Source organism: Lithobates pipiens, unplaced genomic scaffold (assembly GCF_037356315.1).
Source record: "Lithobates pipiens isolate NorthernLeopardFrog02 unplaced genomic scaffold, aLitPip1_a1.2 Scaffold_3, whole genome shotgun sequence".
NCBI classification, from domain to species: domain Eukaryota; kingdom Metazoa; phylum Chordata; class Amphibia; order Anura; family Ranidae; genus Lithobates; species Lithobates pipiens.
This window is the reverse complement of record NW_027507790.1, coordinates 250719366-250740448: the sequence shown is the minus strand read 5'-3', so window position 1 is coordinate 250740448 and position 21083 is coordinate 250719366. Positions and strand designations below refer to the sequence as shown.

The 21083-nt window shown below is 42.9% G+C and overlaps 1 protein-coding gene across 2 annotated transcripts in view; it reads left to right on the top strand.

The window, feature by feature from the left end:
- The window catches only part of HDHD2 (haloacid dehalogenase like hydrolase domain containing 2), a 65726-nt gene extending 45130 nt beyond the window's left edge, over positions 1-20596 (top strand). For both annotated transcript variants that reach the window (XM_077463028.1, XM_077463029.1), the window contains 3 exons: positions 7316-7532; positions 14235-14298; positions 19192-20596. In XM_077463028.1, coding sequence (XP_077319154.1) covers positions 7316-7532; positions 14235-14298; positions 19192-19295 — 385 coding nt within the window. In that variant the 3' untranslated portion in view covers positions 19296-20596. The remainder of the gene's footprint in view (positions 1-7315; positions 7533-14234; positions 14299-19191) is intronic.
- The last annotated feature ends 487 nt before the right edge of the window (positions 20597-21083 follow it).

Sequence of the window (21083 nt, the reverse complement as noted above, 5' to 3'; positions counted from 1 at the left end):
ACTCTCGCTTTATATTCCATTCGAAAAATGAAAAACCAACCTATAAGAATTTATTGTATGCCAGATTGTACTTGGCAAAAAATCCCAGAATGCATTCATCGTGCATTCTAAAAAGGAAGACACACATATATCTTCCACAAATTAGAAAATAATTATATAATTGGTTCTAAATCCCTGTGCATACAGGCACGCAATAAAATAATGCATGTCAGTGTGCACATAATAACCTAATGCGTTGACACATAAGGCAGGTAAAATTCTATCCCAGGGATGGTATAGCAAACAAATAACAACCATAAAAAAGAATCCTATTAACATACAAATTTAAAATAATATAGAAAATATTGAAAAATTATAAAGGTTACAAAAAATATTTTTTTGAAATGCAATCGAAAACAGGACATTGCCACTTCCCACCTTACCCATCATTGATTAACGCATTAATGTCCCATTCTACGTTTAGGCCAAACGGAGAATAGGATCGAATCGTATATATCCAGTAGGTTTCTAATCTGGAGACACCCCGGGTCATAGCACCACCCCTCCAGGGAGGTGTGTATTTATCAATAGCCAAAAACTGTGTACCTGTAGGATCGCTGTTGTGACATTCCCTATAATGTCTCGGGACAGTGTGTTTAGAGACTTTACTCTTTATCAGGGCTATATGCTCTCCTACTCTAATCGCAAATGTTCTTGTTGTCCTCCCCACATATTGTTTGCCGCATGGACAAGTGATCAGATAAACTACGTACTTAGTACTACAGGTACAGAATGATTTTATAATGTGTGTTTTATTAGTTGTTGTTGATATAAACTCAGTTGTTTTATGTCTTCCAACCGTATTAAATTGGCACACAACACAATTTTTACAAGGATAAAAGCCCGTTAAATTGTGAAAAAATGACGGGCGACAGGGTGGATTGATAACATTGGGAGCAATACAACTCCGTAGAGAGGGTGCACCCCTAAAAAGTACCTTAGCACGCTCAGGCAATTTAGAGGCGAGAACTGGATCACTTCTCAACACATCCCAGTGTCTATTTATGATGGTCTTGATTTGTCTATGCTGTATTGAAAAAGATGTAAGCATAGACCATCTATAGGTATCATCAGATTCCCGGCGTAATTTCTCTGCAACGAGGCTTTCCCTATTGGTGTCGGTAACTCTCTGTATCTCTACATCAAGAACCCTAGCATCATATCCCTTATCTACAAATTTTTGTTTAAGAGTCTCCGCCTGTGTCCTAAACGTATCCAGGTCAGTGCAGTTCCTCCGCAGTCGTAAAAACTGGCTGCGTGGAACCGAACTCAACCATGATCTATGGTGACAGCTATCAAGGGAAATAAAACTATTCCGATCTGTCGGTTTAAAATGCGTTTTAAACACAAATTTATTGGCTACTATCCCTATCTCTAAATCAAGAAAGTTAATCCTGGAAGAACTTATTTCAAACGATAGTGAAATACCCCTATCATTACAGTTCAAATTCTCAAAGAATTCAACTAGAGATTCTGATGAACCATTCCACAGGAGGAGGATGTCGTCTATATATCTTGCCCACAGGACCAGAGAAGGGTTCTGTTGGGCATAGACGACATCCCCCTCCCATTTTGGCCATAAATAGATTAGCAAGGCTAGGGGCAAATTTTGCCCCCATTGCCACACCCCGTTGTTGTAAATAATAATTATCGTTAAACCAAAAATAATTGTGCTCCATGGCAAATTCTAAAAGTTCTATAAGGTAGTTACATTGGAATGACGCCAAAGAGTCCTCGAGATTTAAAAAATGCCGGACAGCCTCTATACCCATCCCTTGTGGTATGCAAGTATAAAGGGACGCTACATCCGCTGTAGCCATAATACATTGCTCATGGAGCACTATACTTTCAAGTCTCCTAATTGTGGCACCAGTATCTTTAAGATAGGAGGGGGTTTTTTTTAACAAGGGGTTGCAGATAAAAATCTATATAACGGCCTATACGTGAAGTGACCGAATTAATGCCACTCACTATAGGCCTGCCGGGGGGGTTCACTGAATCCTTATGGATCTTCGGTAGATAGTAAATTGTGGGAATCCGTGGGGCAATGGGAACCAAAAAAGTTTTCTCTTTTATTATTCAAAATTTTTAAATCATAACCTTTACTGACAAGATCTTTAAGTTGTCTCTTATATATGTTCGTGGGATTATTGGGTAGTCGCTTATAGGTACCTGGTTCATCCAGAATCCTATGCATTTCAATTTCGTAATGTTCTCTATCTAAAATCACAACCCCACCGCCCTTGTCCGCTGGACGTATAACCACGTCTTTTTGTTCACATAAAGATCTGAAACCGTTTGTCGAAAAACTAGTTCGATTTATACGCTTAGCAGGAAGATTATCCAGATCTTTTAATATTAAGTCCTTAAATATTCTTACAGCTGGAACAGTGGGTACAGGGGGTACAAATAAAGACGGGTTAGCCAACCCCGAATGTACAGTTCCTGATGTGGCCGCTAAGTAGTCTGTTCTAAAAGGATTGGTTGTCAAATACCGCTGAATATTAATCTTTCTAATGAATTTATGTATATCTATAAATGTATTAAACTTATTAAGTTGTTTGGGGGGTGCATACTTCAATCCTTTGTCAAGTACTGACATTTCAGCATGGGAAAAGGTTTTCTTACTCAAATTAAACACACCCTGTCCTACTAAACTCGCCTTCTTTTTCCTCCTTTGTAATCGTTCTCCACCTCTACACCCTCTCTTGGATCTTGGTCCCTTTTTCGGGTGTGTGGATCCTCGCGAAAATCCTGACTCCTATAGTTACTACTGGGTGGATTATACATAGATGGTACATAAGCATTGTTTTTAATCTCTGGATCACGTAATTCCCTTAGTGGGGAGAACCTATTATATGTAGGGACCGTGGCTGCATTATAGTATTGAGGTCCACCATAATGGGGGTTAGGAGGGACACGTCTAGGTGATGGAGAGTAATATGGTGAATTATTATGCTCTCTATGATGGTAAACATCATGATTATATGGACGCCCTCTATTAAAACCTCTACCCCCTCTTCTGCCTCGATTATTACCTCTTCCTCTCTGGGGATTATTAGGGGTATGGGGGATATAATGGTGTACCCTCTGTTGAGAGGATGGTGGGCCATCATACGGCCTACTCTGTGCAGCTTCGCTGTAAGACATAGGGGGTATATCAACCCTCTGGGGTGCAATAGGGCCTGCAGGTTGGGATCCCCCCGTAGATTGTATATCTGTAGCGGGTGTATTCTGAACCAATTTCTGCCAGCCAAAAACGGTACCCATCTTATAATCATTAACATCTCTGTACATATGTAAGTTCATTACTTTTTTATTAAATTTTTCTTTTAAACGGAATTATACTATTGTGGCCCTCATTTCTTTTTGTATGGGTTCGACAATGTGAGTTGGATTACATTACTGAAGATTTGACATTTTTTGAATACTGGAGTGGAATAGTTTGATCTGAAACTTCCCTGGAGAGTTTATCTTTGAAAGATTTTGCATACGAGTGCACAAGCCTTTGCGATCCTTCGAATGTATATTCGTTTGGATCCAATACATCTGGTAAGCCTATATCGTAAATGGTGACGGGAATATCACGTGGTGTCTGCATGTTATCTTCATGTAAAGAAGGTGGACGGTGATTTTTACTTCACGTGTGGAATAAGAGACTTTTTTTCGTATCTCTTTTTGGACTTTCTTGTATCACTATATGGTTTTTTATATATAAAAAAAAAATTTTTTGTATTAGTAAATTGTGCACATATGGTGGATTTTTAATGAATGCCATATAATCCTTGGTTTTGACATTTGTATAATATGATGAGACCACTGATTAGTTATATATAATGGTCACTTTCTTTTTTAGCGCTAAACTATGATTTAACATTTGCAAATTGTTCACTATTTTATATCCTTGTGATTGTGTTAGCAGCTTTACTTTATTTGTTTTTTTTGGGATAGCGCAGTGTTAATTGGTATTAACATCTCTTATATCATGTCTGCAGTCTCTGGCCATCTCTTGTATCATGTCCTCCGTCTCTGACCATCTCTTGTATCATGTCCTCTGTCTCTGACCATCTCTTATATCATGTCCTCAGTCTCTGACCATCTCTTATATCATGTCCTCAGTCTCTGACCATCTCTTATATCATGTCCTCAGTCTCTGACCATCTCTTATGTCATGTCCTCAGTCTCTGACCATCTCTTATATCATGTCTGCAGTCTCTGGCCATCTCTTGTATCATGTCCTCAGTCTCTGGCCATCTCTTGTATCATGTCCTCAGTCTCTGACCATCTCTTATATCATGTCCTCGGTCTCTGACCATCTCTTGTATCATGTCCTCAGTCTCTGACCATCTCTTGTATCATGTCCTCAGTCTCTAACCATCTCTTGTATCATGTCTGCAGTCTCTGACCATCTCTTATATCATGTCTGCAGTCTTGGGGGGTGCACAAGAAGCTGTATTACATACTGGACTGCGCGTACCAAAAGGCTCCCTCAATTCCTGCAACCGGTCTACAGCAGCATCTTCTGTAAGCTTCTCCCAGCAGCGGTCACACTCCAGCCTCCATCACATACATACAATACATTGTTAATAACTGTACGTGATGACGTCGAGGCTCCGCCCACAGACCGGATTTTCATTATTCATATATTAAAAAATTGATTATAAATAATAAATATATATATATTTTTTAAATGCAGGGTTTAGCAATTAGATGGAGCTGTGCCCCTTAAGATTTCCATACTGTTAAATCCTCCTAAAGCGGCAGAGATTCCCCCCCCCCCCCCCATTCATATAGACTCCTGGTGCTGCACTTGTGGAATCTGTTGGCTCAATCGGGAGGGCCAGGGGGCATTACAATTATTGCTGGATAAAAGTGTACTTATCCTTTAAGCTGTTACTCGATAACAATATTTGTTTGGAGGAGTAGGTGTTATTTCGCCAACAAACCACCCTAGGTACAGGTAAGTGATAACAGTCTTTTTTACTAGGCCCCGCCCCTTGTGTTGCAATTATTTTATTTTAAAAATTCTGCTATTGGAGGCAGTGTGCTTTATATGCAGAAGACTTCCCCCAACTCTACATATCAACAAACAAGAGAAAGGGAGTTTCTTTCCATAGGATATCCATATACAGTGGAACCTTGGATTACGAGCATAATCCGTTCCAGGAGATTGCTTGTAATCCAAAGCACTCGCATATCAAAGCGAGTTTCCCCATAGAAGTCAATTGAAACGAAGATCATTTGTCCTGCAAGGACTTCTATTACATGTAATATCGCATGTGGCCAGAGGTGGGGGGGTGCCAGAGAGCCTTGGAAATTCTCGGGGACAGCTCGGCTGAACTCGGAAACACTCGGGAATGGAGTGTTTCTGATTATTTCTGTGTGGTTCAGAGTTTTTCTGAATGGCTCCGAACCGTTCCAAGCGTCCCTGGCGCCCCAGCACCTCAGGCCAAACGCGGTACTGCACTCCCCATTAGATTGAATTCTGCTCGTTTTGTGAGACAACACTCGCAAACCGAGTCAGAACAAAAAAAAAAAAAAGTTGCTCGTCTTTCAAAACACTCGTTAACCACTTAAGCCCCGGACCATTTGGCTGGCCAAAGACCAGACCACTTTTTGCGATTCGGCGCTGCGTCGCTTTAACTGACAATTGCGCAGTCGTGCGACGTGGCTCCCAAACAAAATTTTATGTGATTTTTTTTTTTCTCACAAATAGAGCTTTCTTTTGGTGGTTTGATCACCTCTGTGGTTTTTATTTTTTGAGCTATAAACAAAAAAAAAGTGCCAAGTTTGAAAAAAAAACGCATTATTTTTAACTTTTTACTATAATAAATATCCCCCAAAAATACATTAAAAACATTTTTTTTTCCCTCGGTTTAGGTCGATACGTATTCTACATATTTTTGGTAAAAAAAACAAAAAACGCAATAAGCGTATATTGTTTGGTTTTCGCAAAAGTTATAGCGTCTACAAAATAAGGGATAGATTTATGGCATTTTTATTTTTTACTAGTAATAGCGGTGATCGGCGATTTTTATCGTGACTGCGGCATTATGGCGGACATGTCGGACAATTTTGACACATTTTTTGGGACCATTGGCATTAATACAGCGATCAGTGCGTTTAAAATTGCATTGATTATTGTAAAAATATGTCACTGGCAGTGAAGGGGTTAACACTAGGGGGCAGGGGAGGGGTTAATATGTATCCTATTTTGTGTTCTAACTGAAGGGAGGGAGGGGACTCTGCAGGGAAACTAACAGATCGCTGTTCATACTCTGATCAGACGATCTGTCAGTTCACTGCTCAGAGAACCGGAAACTGTTTACACACACAGCTGCCGGTTCTCCGTGTGCCCTGAGTGATCGCGGTAGCCCGGCGGCGATCGAGACTGCCGTGCACTCGCATCGGCTTGGGGAGTGAGCGGGGGTGTGCACGCGCAACTCCGGTGGCGTGCAAGCGCCCCCCTAGTGCCCATTTATGCTACCGACGTAGCATAGCGGCGATTCGCGCAGCCGAGCCATGCTGCCGCAGTGCAACTGCAGAGGCAGGTGAGCTAGCGATTAACCGCGTTACTCGTAAACCAAGGTTCCACTGTATACATAAGCCTGAAGGGATCTCCTACGGTTTCAGGTTTCCTGAACTGCAGAGAGTCTTTTGACTCCTCTCACCATCCCTCCTCCCCTTGCAGTTCTCTTGCTGAATTCCTCTACAAATGTCCGTGAGTGGCCAGAAGAGGGAGCTGGCCCAGGAGTGCCATTATGGTGGTTATAGGTGTGTTGAATGAGACTAAAAGTATATATGTATATGTATATGTATATGTATATGTGTGTATATATATATATATATATATAATATATGATTTTTTTTTTATTATTATTATTTTTTTAAATAATTTTAGGTTCCTCAAAATAATTCACATAGCTTGCATACTACTAGATTAAAGTGGAAGTAAACCCATCGATTTACCAGTTTCAAAAAAGACAAACATTTCCGGGCCCCTTCCAAAGAATGTAACTGTCACATTGGTCGTGTCCTCAACCAAACTGTCGAACCATCCAATGGCCGGTGTTATAACTGATCACATGTGCAGCATCATGACAGTTGAAGATTAAACTGAGGCCAAGATGGCAGCTTCCTTGGCTGAAAACGATAGGAGGGTTTAGTTCCACTTTAAGCGTATCTGTTGTCTACTAGAGGCCCCAAGATAGACTGATACACATCCGACGTCTGACGTGTTCTAAGGCTTCTCTTACATATAAATCTGTCCTTTAAGGCTGGTCCTGGATGGAGCTCCAATCATTGCCATCCACAAGGCAAGGTACTACAAGAGGAAGGATGGCTTGGCCCTGGGTCCTGGTCCATTTGTCACTGCCCTGGAGTATGCTACTGACACCAAAGCCACTGTGGTTGGGAAACCGGAGAAGACTTTCTTCCTGGAAGCCTTGAGGAGCACAGGCTGCAGCCCAGAGGAGGCCGTCATGATCGGGGATGTGAGTTGGAATTGTTGAATTTAAAGTGTTATGTCAGGAAAAAAATAGAAAATATGTATTTAGTACACCTTTGCAGTACACTCACCTGTTCCCATGGTTTAACCCTTTCATGCCTATTTCTGATATTTGTTGCTTACAAGTTAAAATCCGTACTTTTTGCTAGAAAATTACTTAGAACCCCCAAATAAATAAATAAATATATATATATATATATATATATATATATATATATATATATATATATATATATTATTATATAATTCTTTTTTTATTTTTTTATTTTTTTAGCAGAGACCCTAGAGCAGGGATATGCAATTAGTGGACCACCAGCTGTTGCAGAACTACAATTCCCATGAGGCATAGCAAGACTCTTGACAGCTACAAGCACGACATCCAGAGGCAGAGGCATGATGGGACTTGTAGTTTTGCAACAGCTGGAGGTCCACTAATTGCATATCCCTGCCCTAGAGAATAACATGGCTATTGTTGTAATATTTTATGTCACACCGTATTTGCGCAGCGGTCTTCCAAACGCTATTTTTTGGGAAAGACACTTTCATGAATAAAAACAAAAAAAGTAAAGTTAGCCCAATTTCTTGGTATAATGTGAAAGATGATGTTATGTCGAGTAAATAGATACCGAACATGTCATGCTTTGAAATAGCACCCGCTCATGGAATGGCGGCAAATTATGGTACCTAAAAAAAAATCTCCAGAGGCGACGCTTTAAAAAAATGTAACGAGGTTAGAGTTACAGAGGAGGTCTTTTGCTAGAATTATTGCTCTCACTCTGACGATCACAGCGATACCTCACATGTGTGATGTGAACACTGTTTACATATGCGGGCGCGACTTACGTATGCGCTTTCTTTGCTGCGCAAACTTGCGGGAACGGGGGCGCTTTTTATTTTATTTATTTTAATTTTTTTTACATTGTCCCTTAAAAAAAAAAAAAAAAAAAAATTCTGATCACTTTTATTGCTGTCATAAGGAATGTAAACATCCCTTGTGACAGGTACTTTTTATGGAGGGATCGGAGGTCTAAAAGGCCCCGAATCCTTTCTTTGCACTTAAAAGTATTCAGATCGCCAAAGAGGGCGATTCTGAATACTGTCATTTTTTAAAAAATCGGTGCCATTGGCAGCTGGATAAACCGGAAGTGACGTTGTGACATCGCTTCTGTGTTTTTACATAGGAGACTCGATCGAAGCTGTTTTCCGGCTTCGTTCCAGTCTCAGCCTAGTCGGCGGGCGCGCCGGATCATGGATCGGGTCTCACGGTGGGTGACGGGAAGAGCGTCGGGAAGAGGGGGGACATCACCTCCAGCTCCTTTTTAGGATAACAGCCAAGCATCTTTTAGCCACATCGATTGTTATCACTAAAAAGCCGACCGCCCGCTCTAAAAAAAAAAAAAAAGCTACAGGGGTGATGGCTGTGGCTGCAGGCATCACCCCGGTTTAACCCCTTCAAGCCACGAATGCAAATTTTGCGTACGGTTGGCGCTAAGGGGTTAAGAATTCTAGTGAGCGTCCAACTTCCTGTTTGATCTGACAACACCTGCACTGAAATTCCAACCAGCGCTGTCAGCACTGCCTGCTGGACTACAGAACTCCGCCTATCCCCCCACCCCACTCCATAGGCAGACGTTGATTTCTATCCTGGCAGAAGAATGCTGACAACTTTACTCTCCCTGTGTGCAGGGAAAGGGCTTTTGGGAGATGTAGTTCTGGGAGCATTCTTATGTCAGTAGGAACCGAGCTCCCAGCGGCTGCCCATACAATAATTTTAAAAGCCTGATGCTGATGTCCTAGATCAGTGATGGTGAACCTTGGCACCCAAGATGTTTTGGAACTACATTTCCCATGATGCTCTACTACACTGCAGAGTGGATGAGTTTCATGGGAAATGTAGTTCTAAAACATCTGGGGTGCCAAGGTTCACCATCACTGTCCTAGAACATAGGGGATTAAAAAAATAAGCTGTTTCTTACTAAAGGAACACAGTAATAGAAATAAAATGATGCTGGGACATGCTCTAGAGCGGGAGAGAGTAAGTAAGTTTTGGTCACGGCTATAACAAATTCTTTAACCCTGTTACCACCACTGCCATAGGCCGCACGTCGGTGGCAGCAGGGGGATTTACATACACTGCAGCTGCCAGGAGTGTGTGTTAATCTTGCAAGCCAGATATCATAATAAAATCGATCCAGCGGTTGTGCAGCTGCTGCAGATTGTTTCCAATTCGACTTGTGAGTGCCCACGCCATGTTTCCCAGGCTGCATTGGCAGACTCAGGACTGGCATGGTGGCTGCCACTGGGTAGAAGGAAGAGAGATTAATGAACATCTGTTCACTGATCTTCCCTTTCTGCTAATGACCCCAAAGTGACGTGTAAACCGTTCCTTCCGTGTTCCTGGTGTCGCTTTCTCCAGCCAATATGGCCAGGGAAGAAACTAATGGAGCACAATTTGCATTAACGTCATTGGAGGGCAGATGAGCCCCCCAGAAGTCTCATTAAAGAGAACCTGTAACTTTCATCACATTACTTTTTAGTCCCCTATGTAATGAAAAATAAAGTTTTTAGTGAAAAAAAAAAGTGTAAATATTAAAGCTGAATTCCAGCAATTAAGCTCCTTTGTAAAATAAAATGAAGGCACATTATGATTTACGACCAGCAAGGTGTATGACGCCTCCTGGGCTTAGCTCTGTTGTTTATAACTGACAGGTTTATTGCTGCGCTGAGAATGACACCTGGGACTGTGAGAGAGGAGAAAGAGAAAGGCGCACAGAGCAGCTATGCCTACCCCCCCCCCCCCCTCTGCTGCCTATTCACAGAAGCCTTTGTATTTTGTGAATGTGTTCATATAATACAAAGGCTTCAGTGAATGCGCAGGTGGAGCGAGCATAGCAGCTGCAGCAACTCTCCTGTTCAAGATGCCTTTCTCCTCTTCCACAGCCCTGAGTGTATTGAGTGTAATTCACAGCAATAAACCTGTCGGATTTAAATGAAAGAGATAAGCCCAGGAGAAGCCATGCACCTCTTTGGACCTAACTCCATAGTGTGCCCTCACTTTTAACAAAGTGTCTGAATTCCTGGAATTCAGCTTTGTGTCTCAAAATGTTTTTTGAGACACAATGTACAGGGATAGGGACAATTGTAGACACGCATCCACCCTTACTCAGGTTGAACTGGATGGACTCTTTATTCAATCTTACTTACTATGTAACCCCCCCCCCCCCCCCCCCCCAAAAAAAAGAAAATTTAAAAATTTATCAGACCCCACACTCTCGTATGAACATAAACGTGTCAGGGGTGCCTATGCATGACAATGTTGACTGGGATACCCATGTTACATATTGCCGCACACTCTGGGGAGACACCAATAATTCTAGGCCTGTTATTCATGGTTATCTCTAAACTGATGACCTGTAGGGGGGCTTTTAAAGCATCACTTATGGGAAATGCAGGGTACCCAAGTTTGTTGCTGTTTCACAGACAAATGCAATTTTAAGCTTTGGCATGTTTGGTATCTATTTACTTGATGCAACCTCATCAAAAATGGGAAATATATTGCGTTTGGGTGCGCTAAAATTACTTTTATTGTCCTTATTTTTTTTTTTTTTTAAACATTTCATAAACTGTTGCTTTAATATTGCGTGACATCAAAAATTCGAGCTACCGCTATTTTTTCAGGGTGTTTGCTTGGAAAGTATATAATGTTTTTAGGGGTTTCAACTACCGTAATCTTCCTTTCTAAAAATGTTTTTTTAAACGTGTGCTAAAAACACAAACTTCTCTGGCAGCGAAGGGGTTAGATGGCGATTTACGGTCTTTTTATACTAGCTTCCCGTATTCCCCTGTAATATGAACTGAGTGAGCTAGTTAGCTTTTTGTTCAGTGCCATTCTAACACTGGGAGCTTGCCGACAGGAGAGAATGATCGGTGTCACCAGTGTGCTGCTGCAGCCTTCATTGTCCAGTCCACGTTGGATCTTTTTATCTTAGCTGCAGTGGGGGAAAAGCAAGGTCGGGGTCCTGGCTGTGCTGTCTGATAGGGGTTCCCGGATCACAAAACTAGCTGAATAGAGTTACAAATAAATAAAAAAAAACAGTAAAAGACAAAATCCCCCCCCCCCCCTAAAGAAAGCCGTGTTGGTCCTTAAAAAAAAAAAGAAAAAAAAGCCAAACATCTGTAATGTGACGATGTAAAAATTGCTCTGGCTGTGAGAGCTGAACTGATGCAGCAAATCTGATTTTAAATGAAAATCGCAAACGAGGGACCCTGCAGTTGGGTTGATTTCCACTCTACTGAATTGATTGGCCGTGGTGGAATTTTGTTGATTTTACTTGTACCTAGGTCAGTTACAAATCGCTGTGTGTATAGTCACTATGCAGATTGCTGGGAGAATCCTAATTGTTCCCACTGAAGTCCATCTATCATACAGCAGAAGCTAAAGTCTGCAGTACAACACTGACCTCTTGTGGTTATTTCTGTCATTACCTCCACAATCAGCGTTCACAGCTAAAGCCTCGTACACACGATCAAATTTTCGGACGGCCGTTCGTCTGTTTTTTGTTGCATGCTAGTCTCATGTCGAAAGTGAAGAATTTACTCGCCATATGAAAATTCTCTTAGGACAGAAATTTTGTAGTCGGCAGATCCAGCTTTTGTTAGACGAAAAATTGAATCGGCTGTCAAAGCGCCATACTAACAAATCGGCAGCTTGCTCGTCGGACGTAATTTTACTTCATATTTTTCTTATCGTGTGTATGGGCCTTTAGTGCTGATTAGTGCACCAAAACAGTGTTCCACCTGGAGGCCGGTAAATATACTGATAGTTTGATCATGGTAGGTAGGATTGTGTAAGGCTTTAAAGATCCATCCAAAATAAATATTATAGCTATAGGTAGAGCATGGTGGACTGAGTCAGCCCCAAACTTCTTAGGTGTTTTTGAATACTTCTGACCATAGTTCCCAACTCTGTTCCTGTCCACCTGGGAATTTTGGGTGTTTCCATCCACCTCTGTGTGCCTCTGTGTGCCTCTGCTCCTTCTGTTACATTCTCTTTAATACAAAAACAACAGGGATGGTGGGAACCCCTCATAATGGGTATATCGGCTATATAGACACAGAAACTCAGATAAGGGATGATGGGAACCCTTCACCATGGGCACAGCAGGTGTACAGGCCCAGGAACTCAGCACAGGGATGGTGGGAATGCCTCATAATGGGCACAGCAGGTGGGAAGACCCAGGAACTCAGCACAGGGATGGTGAGGATGCCTCATAATGGGCACAGTAGGTTTACAGACCCAGGAACTCAGCAAAGGGATGATGAGAACCCCTCATAATGGGCACAGAAGGTGTACAGACCCGGGAACTCAGCACAGAGATGCTAGGAACCTCTCGTAATGGGTATATCAGCTATATAGACCCAGGAATTCAACAAAGGGATGATGTAAGACACTCATCATGGGCACAGCAGGTGTACAGACCTGGGAACTCAGCACAGTGATGGTGGGAACTCTCCATAATGAGCACAGTAGGTGTGCAGACCCAAGAACTCGGCACAGGGATGGTGGGAACTCATCATAATAGGCACAGCAGGTGTACAGACCTGGAAACTCGGCAAAGTGATGGTGGGAACTCCTCATAATGGGCACAGCAGATGTATAGACATGGGTGGTCAGCACAGGGATGGTGGGAACCCCTCAAATTGGGCACAGCAGGTGTACAGACCCGAGGGCTCAGCACAGGGATGGTGGGAACCCCTCATAATGGGCACTGTAGGTGTACAGACCTGGGAACTCGGCACATGGATACTGGGAGTCCTTCATAATGGGCACAGCAGGTGTGCAGAACCAAGAACTCCATTCAGGGATGGTGGAAACTCCTCAAAATGGGCACATTAGGTGTGAATGAACTTGAATGAAGATCATTCAGCACTGTGGTGCTGTGAATTCTATCTGCGTCTGCTTGTAAATTTTTTGTGCACCTGCAGATACATCACACAGCCCTGCAATAATGAGTGATCTTTTACTATTATAAATGAACAAAAAGGTCTGTCGGGACGATGCAGATTGTTTGTTTATTCATTAGTATCAATGCTGGCTGTACCTCCTCCTACAGGAACGCCCGTAAATTGGGCTTCAGACTGAGATGGAGCTACAGCCAGCATTACCATAAATAAAGAGAAGCTTTTACTCCGCAACAGAGCCCCTGATCAGAGCAAGACTGGCAGTATATGCTCTTTTGCCCCCTGGGGATTAGATAGTTGAAAAAACTATCAAGAGCTTTTTTTCTAAAGGCTTTAAAACAAAGCAGCTTGAAGCTGGTTAAAAGCTTTGCAAATACTTAAAAAAAAAAAAAAATAAAGCTCATTGTACACAACGCTCTTCAGATACTACAGCACTTATGTGCAAAGCCCTAGGGGTTAGTGTGTTTTTAGTGTGTGTTTTTAGTGTGTGTTTTTAGTGTGTGTTTTAGTGTGTGTTTTTAGTGTGTGTGTGTGTGTGTGTGTGTGTGTGGACTTTTGAGATCAGTTTGTTTTTCCCCCCCCCCTCCATGGTCCAAGTCATAATGAATATATGATAAACACTACACAAATGCATTCCACTCAGCTATGCACAAAGGACAAAACTGGCATAACACAATTAATACATAAACATAGATGCATAGTAAAACATTTTGCTTTCTCTACGCAGGACTCCAGGGATGACATCGGTGGGGCACAGAACACCGGAATGTTGGGCATCCTAGTTAGAACAGGTGTGTATCTATGAACATAACCCTGCCACATGTATGTACTGTGCTTTCTGTGTGTCCTTCTCACCATCTATGACAGGCATATCCAAAGTCCGGCCCGCGTTCCGGTTTTGAATAGCCCGCCTGGTTATTTGGGCATAGATATCTTTTGTGGCCCCCAATGATCTCCCAGCGCCGGGGCCACAAAAGATATATATGCTGGCTGCCTCGGAGGGGACAGGGAGGTGGTGGGACAAGTGCCGTACACACAGCGGCCTCTGTAATAGGAAGTCCCGTTAAAGTTCATGTGCATGTAAAGGCGGGTGTCCCAATACTTTTGGTGATAAAGTGTGTATAACAAGCTCTGTGCAACCAATTGCAAAAGTGTATTTCAGCCCTTGGAGGTTACATTTTAAGAGACTTAAGTGCAGTTCACACTTTTCCACTGCAGTTCGCTGCTGTGGTGCGTTGCAATCGTTTTAAATGGCACTCCCAACACACATGTGTTGCAGAGGCACCCTGCATTGCCAAAAATGCCACAAATTTCTTTTGGCTATTTTTGGCGCATTGCCGGCCCATTCATTTGAATGTGCTGCCTAAAATAAATGTCAGCATCTACAATTACTGTAGCAGCTGATTTAAAAAAAAAAAGACACTTGCCTGTCCAAAGATTTAGCACCGTCCACCCCGGTCTTTGAGTCCCCGGCTTGTTTACCAAGGGAATCTGGCTAGACATTAGTTTCCTTTTCGAATTTCGTTCTTTAACGAATTTCGACAATTTCTTTAATTTCGGAAATAGCCGAAAGAATTAAAACCCGTTTAACAAATATTTCTCCAAACATTCGTAAATTCGAAAATCCGATAATAAGAACAAAAATTGAAAGACCGAATATCCGAAAATTCAAAAATCTGAAATAACTAACTAATAATAACTTAACTATTACAAACTATTAAAATGATAGGTGTTGGAATTTCCTTTCAAATTTGGCTGTTAGTGAATGTTACGTTATTATTAATTTGTTACGTTCCATTCGTTTAGATGCAGCATTCAATATTTCGGCTAATTCGTAACTTCTGATAAATTCGTATTCGTTACAAATTTATCCGAAGTTACGAATTATCCAAAATAATGAAGTCTGCATCTAAACGAATGGAACATAATGAATTAATAATAAATAACAATAATAATAATAATAACTTTTTATTTTTATTATTTAGTTCCATTCCATTTGTTTAGATGTGGCATTCGTAGCTTCGGATAAATTTGTGTTCGTTCACAGCCAAATTTGAAAGGAAATTACAATACTATAATTTAATAGTTAGTTATTATTATTTCAAATTTTCGTTCTTTTGAATTTTCTTTCTTATTTTTGAATTTCAATTTTTTTTCAAATTTTACGCATTTCGATCATAACGGATGACCCAAGAAAAAAAAAAAATTTTTTAAATCTGGCTGTGATTCCTTGCAGCTTCACAGACTGCTTCCCACTGCACATGCGTGAGTCATGTTGCGCTTTGTGAACGGACCCTACAACCTCCTGGGACCTGTGAGGTAGATCGGGGAGAACTTCAACTTAGATTGCCTAGGCAGTGGAAGTGGGAATGGAAGTGGAAGTGGGAGCGGGTACCTGCTAAAACTCTAGGTACCCACTCCCCAAAAAAGAAAGCAAACCTCCAACAGTGGGAGATCAGGGGGGAAGGAGGTGTTGAAGGGTGAGGTTCCGCTTTACTGCAGCAAACGTTAATACCGGAGTACAACCCAATAAATAACTGCAATACCCTTTACAATCTACCACCTCTCCCGGGAGGACGACCTCTGATGGAGGCGTATGTGAGTTCTAGCCAGACTCCCAAACTATCATCTGACAGTGTAGCTGAGTTAGAGGCCCCGATAACTCCTGAGGAGTTGGAGTCGGTGCTTAACACGGCTAAACCTGGGAGGGCGCCTGGACCGGATGGTTTCACCCTCCCGTATTACAAGACGTTATTTTCCATCCTTAGCCCTCGTATGGTGACCTTTTTTAATGACATAGGGAACACGGCCACCTTTGTCCCTGATACTACTCGGGCTCATATTACGGTTATCCCTAAAGAAGGCAAAGACCCCTTGGCCTGTAGTAGCTACAGACCCATCTCATTGTTAAATACGGATCTTAAATTATTTACCAAGATAATAGCAACACGATTGGCCAGACATGTGCAGTCCCTAGTCCATCAGGATCAGGTGGGCTTTATTCCTACGAGGGAAGCCAGAGACAGTACAATCAAGGTATTGAACCTGATCCACGTTGCGAACCAGGGTCCTATTCCTTCTATTTTCCTTAATACAGACGCCGAAAAAGCCTTCGACAGGGTTAACTGGGAGTATATGTCCACTGTCCTCCACCACATAGGCTTAGGTGAGAAAATGCTTAGGTGGATAGCCCAATTATATGCTACTCCGACGGCACAAATTAAGGTGAACGGGATATTATCGGAACCCCTGCTGATTAAAAATGGAACCAGGCAGGGCTGCCCGTTGTCGCCGCTTCTTTTTGCCCTTTCCTTGGAGCCTTTTTTATCTAGAATTAGGAATAACCCCGATATCCAAGGCATAGTGGTGGGTGATGCTCACTTCAAGGTCTCTGCATATGCGGATGACTTACTTTTCTCTATCTCCAATCCTGCGATATCCCTCCCGAATCTCCTCCGGGAATTCGAGGAATACGGACAAGTCTCCAATCTAAAGATTAACTACACTAAATCAGAAGCCATGGGAGTGGCACTGTCGCAAGCGACCATACAGGGGCTTCGGTCCAGCTTTAATTTTAAATGGTCGCCCACGGCACTGTCGTATTTGGGGACTTTTGTCCCGGCAAATCTAAACCACGTCTTTAAACTTAATTTCCCTCCCTTACTGATTAGAACCAGGACTCTTCTGGAATCCTGGAACAAAGGCCTTCATTCATGGTTTGGCAGGTGCAACCTGCTTAAGATGTGCATCCTGCCCAAATTTTTATATTTGCTGCAGGCACTCCCTATTTCGGTACCCACATCATATTTTCGACAGGTTCACGGTTTATTTACTGGTTTTATTTGGGCATATAAGAAGCAGAGATTGGCCCGGAACTTACTCTCCATGCCCAAACCCTTCGGCGGCCTTGCCGTTCCTGATATAAAGAAATATTATCAGGCGGTACACCTCGGTAGAATTGTAGACTGGTGCAGGCACCGGGATCTGAAGCTTTGGATCCGGTTGGAGCAGGCCCTGGTCCGGGTGCCATTAACAGGGGCCATCTGGTGTTATAGACACCTCCCAGCCTACATGAAGAGGCATCCCTTGATAGGGACGACTCTACGGGTGGGGTCACAGACTTGCTCAAAGGGGTTGCTTTCCACGCCTAACTCCCCGCTATTTCCTATCATGGGGAACCCACAATTCTCCCCCGGGATGGACCCCCATCTTCTACAGGTTATGACCAGTAGTGGGCGCATACAAGCAAGATGTTTCCGGATAGATGGGGATTGGCCGTCCATAGAGGTGCTCTGTAATACATCGGGACCTTATAAATTAGCTTTCTGGACTGCTGTCCAACTTAGACATTTTCTTCGAACTCTTTCATTCCCCCTCCGATTTGATGGACCGTTGACCGCCTTTGAGGAATGTTGCTCTGGTAACGGGGTGCTTCCAAGAACGTTGTCCACAATGTATAATCTCCTTATCACACCCGGGGATAATGCCCATCTGACCTTTATGACAAAATGGGAGAGGGACTTGAACTGTACGTTTACTCCGACCCAGATTCACAACATTGTAGCATTGGCCCTGAAATCTACCATCTGTACTACTATACAGGAAACGAACTATAAAATTTTGACGAGATGGTACTTAACTCCACAGGTTTTACACTCTTTCTATCCGACCACCTCTGCGCTTTGTTGGAGATGCGGACTGGAACAGGGCACTTTGTTGCATGTATTTTGGGCATGCTCGAAGTTGTCTTATTTTTGGTCCACTGTGAGGACCGTTACTCAAAAATTTACGGAGTATAATGTCCCTAATGACCCGGCCTTTTTCCTCCTGCACATGAATGCCATGTCCATTAAAAAGTACAAAAAATCCATTTTATGTCCATTGGTGAATGCCGCAAGAGCATGTATACCGCTCCATTGGAAAAGCGAGGCCCCTCCATCGGTGGCGTCCTGGGTTCGTAAGGTGGAGGAAATTAGTAGACTGGAGGACCTGGTACTTACGGGGAGGCAACAGCAGGAAAGATTTAGGAAAACATGGGCACCCTGGCACCAATTTATTTTCTCACCCGAAGGGGTACTTTTGAGAACTTTGTAATATGTTTGGCGACAGATACTGCATGGGGGGGTAGGGCAGTCCTGAATCAACCAGAAATCCCCCCCCCTCCCCTCCCCCCCCCTCCACCTCTCCCCTCCCTCTTTTTCCCTCCCCCTCTTCCTCCCCATCTCTCTCCTTTCCCCCCCCTCACCTCACCCCCCTCTCCTCCCTCTCTTAGTCTTCCATGTCAGGACCCCTTCCCCTATTTTTAATGATCTCTGCCTTGGTATTGGGTCTCTACCGGGGTATCGAGGTTCTGAGGAGAGCTGGAGATGGGGGAACTGAAGGGATTAAGGCTCCCAATTACGTTTCGGTATTTCAGATGCTATGGAGGAGCCATGCACAATGGGGGTTTTTTTTTTTTTTTTTTTTTTTTTTACCCTGTCCCTTCTTTTTTTTTTATGACCCTGTCCCTTCTGTGAACTCGGTAATAGGTTTGATGTTGGTTCCTCTTTTTTCCCTCCCTCCCCTTTTCTTTTGTATCCCACTTCTATGTTGTATTATATGTTTATGCCCATGTTGGGCATTGTTTGAAAAATAATAAAAATTTATATTTGAAAAAAAAAAATAACTGCTTTCATGTTTACCAGGAAAATACAGAGAAGGAGATGAACATAAAATACAGCCAGCGCCACACCTGACCTGTGCAAGTTTCCCGGAAGCCGTGGATTATATCTTAAAGGATCTGTTATAGGAATATCGTGCAGATTGACTCACTGGCTGCCCTTCCACCACCAAAATTGTCTATTTATCCCACCGAGCATGACCTAGAATTCCTGGAACCCCCAACAGGTTCATTTTCACTTAGCCCCCCCACCTCCAGCAGCTTATACTTCCTTCCTTCAAGAAGAAGTAAATCCTGATGGGTTTTACTTCCTCTTTTGCTCCCTGTATAGCCTGCAAATTAAAAGCAAAGGTTGAGAAAGCTTGTTTTAGAGTCTTGGGTACTATGCAGGTGTGGAGTGGGTCATACCTCTCATGCGCAGGGGGTGTTGGGCATTTAGCATAGGAAAGATGAATGAGACCTCATGGATTTGTATGGGGCTGGGAACAAGGTGAGGCCCTATACCTCCATAAGCTATTGGCTACTGGGTATTTTCCTTTAATGGTGTGCAGCCCCAAAAGGATTTCTAGAGCTACTAGGATAAATAAACAGATTAGGTGGAGCCATTTGGTGTAGATTAAAGTTGTAGGTTGTAAAGGCACTAGGTTTTTTTTACCTTCATGCACTCTACGCATGAAGGTAAAAAAAAATCTGTGTGCTGCCCCCCCCCCCCCCAATACTCAACTGAGCCCCCTCTTCTCTCCCTCTCCTCATTGGCTGAGACAGCAGTGGAAGCCAATGTCAACCACTGCCAGTAAGCCAATGAGGAGAGAGCGGGGGTGGGGCAGAGGCACAGCTCTTTGTGTCCTATGGACACATAGAGCAGGGCTCGGGAGCAAGCACGCACTAGTGCACCCATATGAAGCGGCTTGCTGTTGGGGGGCAATGGTCAAGGAGGAGGAGCCAGGAGCATCGGTAGGGGAAACAAAAAGAGGAGGAGTGGGGCTGCTCTTTGCAAAAACCACAATACCACTTTAACTTGCCAGGGCTAGGAAGGGTGGGATAGCATTCATTGGAGTACAGCTGTACTTAAGGAATAAAACTCGTCATAGGAACACATATCCTCCCAACATGACTGGGGGGAGGGGGAAGGCCCAATCAGTTTAAAAACTTGTCAAGTGATCATTGTGTTGTCTGAAATAAGCCATGTCAGGGTTGTCCTACCACTGCTACCTCTTTCTATTCACAGAAATATGTATGTTTGGATAAGCCAAGTATGCATGTACATAGGAGAACTGTCTGATAGATGAGCCTCTGTACCTGTAGCCCCTGTCGTCTGACAAGTCAGGTTCAAAGGACGGCCCCTGACAATGACTGCCTATTGGAAAGTAAACAATGTAGTTATTCAGCCTTGAGTTTCAATTCAATAAAACAAATGCAAACTCCAACAATGAGATTCTCTTATTTGCTCCTATTTGGTCTTCTAAAAAAGTCATGGAAGGTGATTTACTGTCAGTTGATCCTTCCTGAAATGTCATCAGCTGATAACTTGCTCTCCGCCTGTCCTGCAGTGACAGTGTTCCCAGCTATCTCTCTAATGGCGCATACACATGATCGGAGTTTTGGCCAGCAAAAGACCGATGAGAGCTTTTCATCGGAAAATGCGACAGTGTGTATGCTCCATCGGAATTTAGCTGTCCGCATTCCCACCAGCAAAAATTTGATAGCATGTTCTCAATTTTACAGATGGAAAAACTTTGTATTGCAAATTCCGATTGTGTGTATGCAATTCCGACACGCAAAAACTCACGCATGCTCAGATTCAACTACAAGATGGAAGCTATTGGCTACTGGGTATTTTCCTGGAACCCCCAACAGGTTCATTTTCACTTAGCCCCCCCACCTCCAGCAGCTTATACTTCCTTCCTTCAAGAGGAA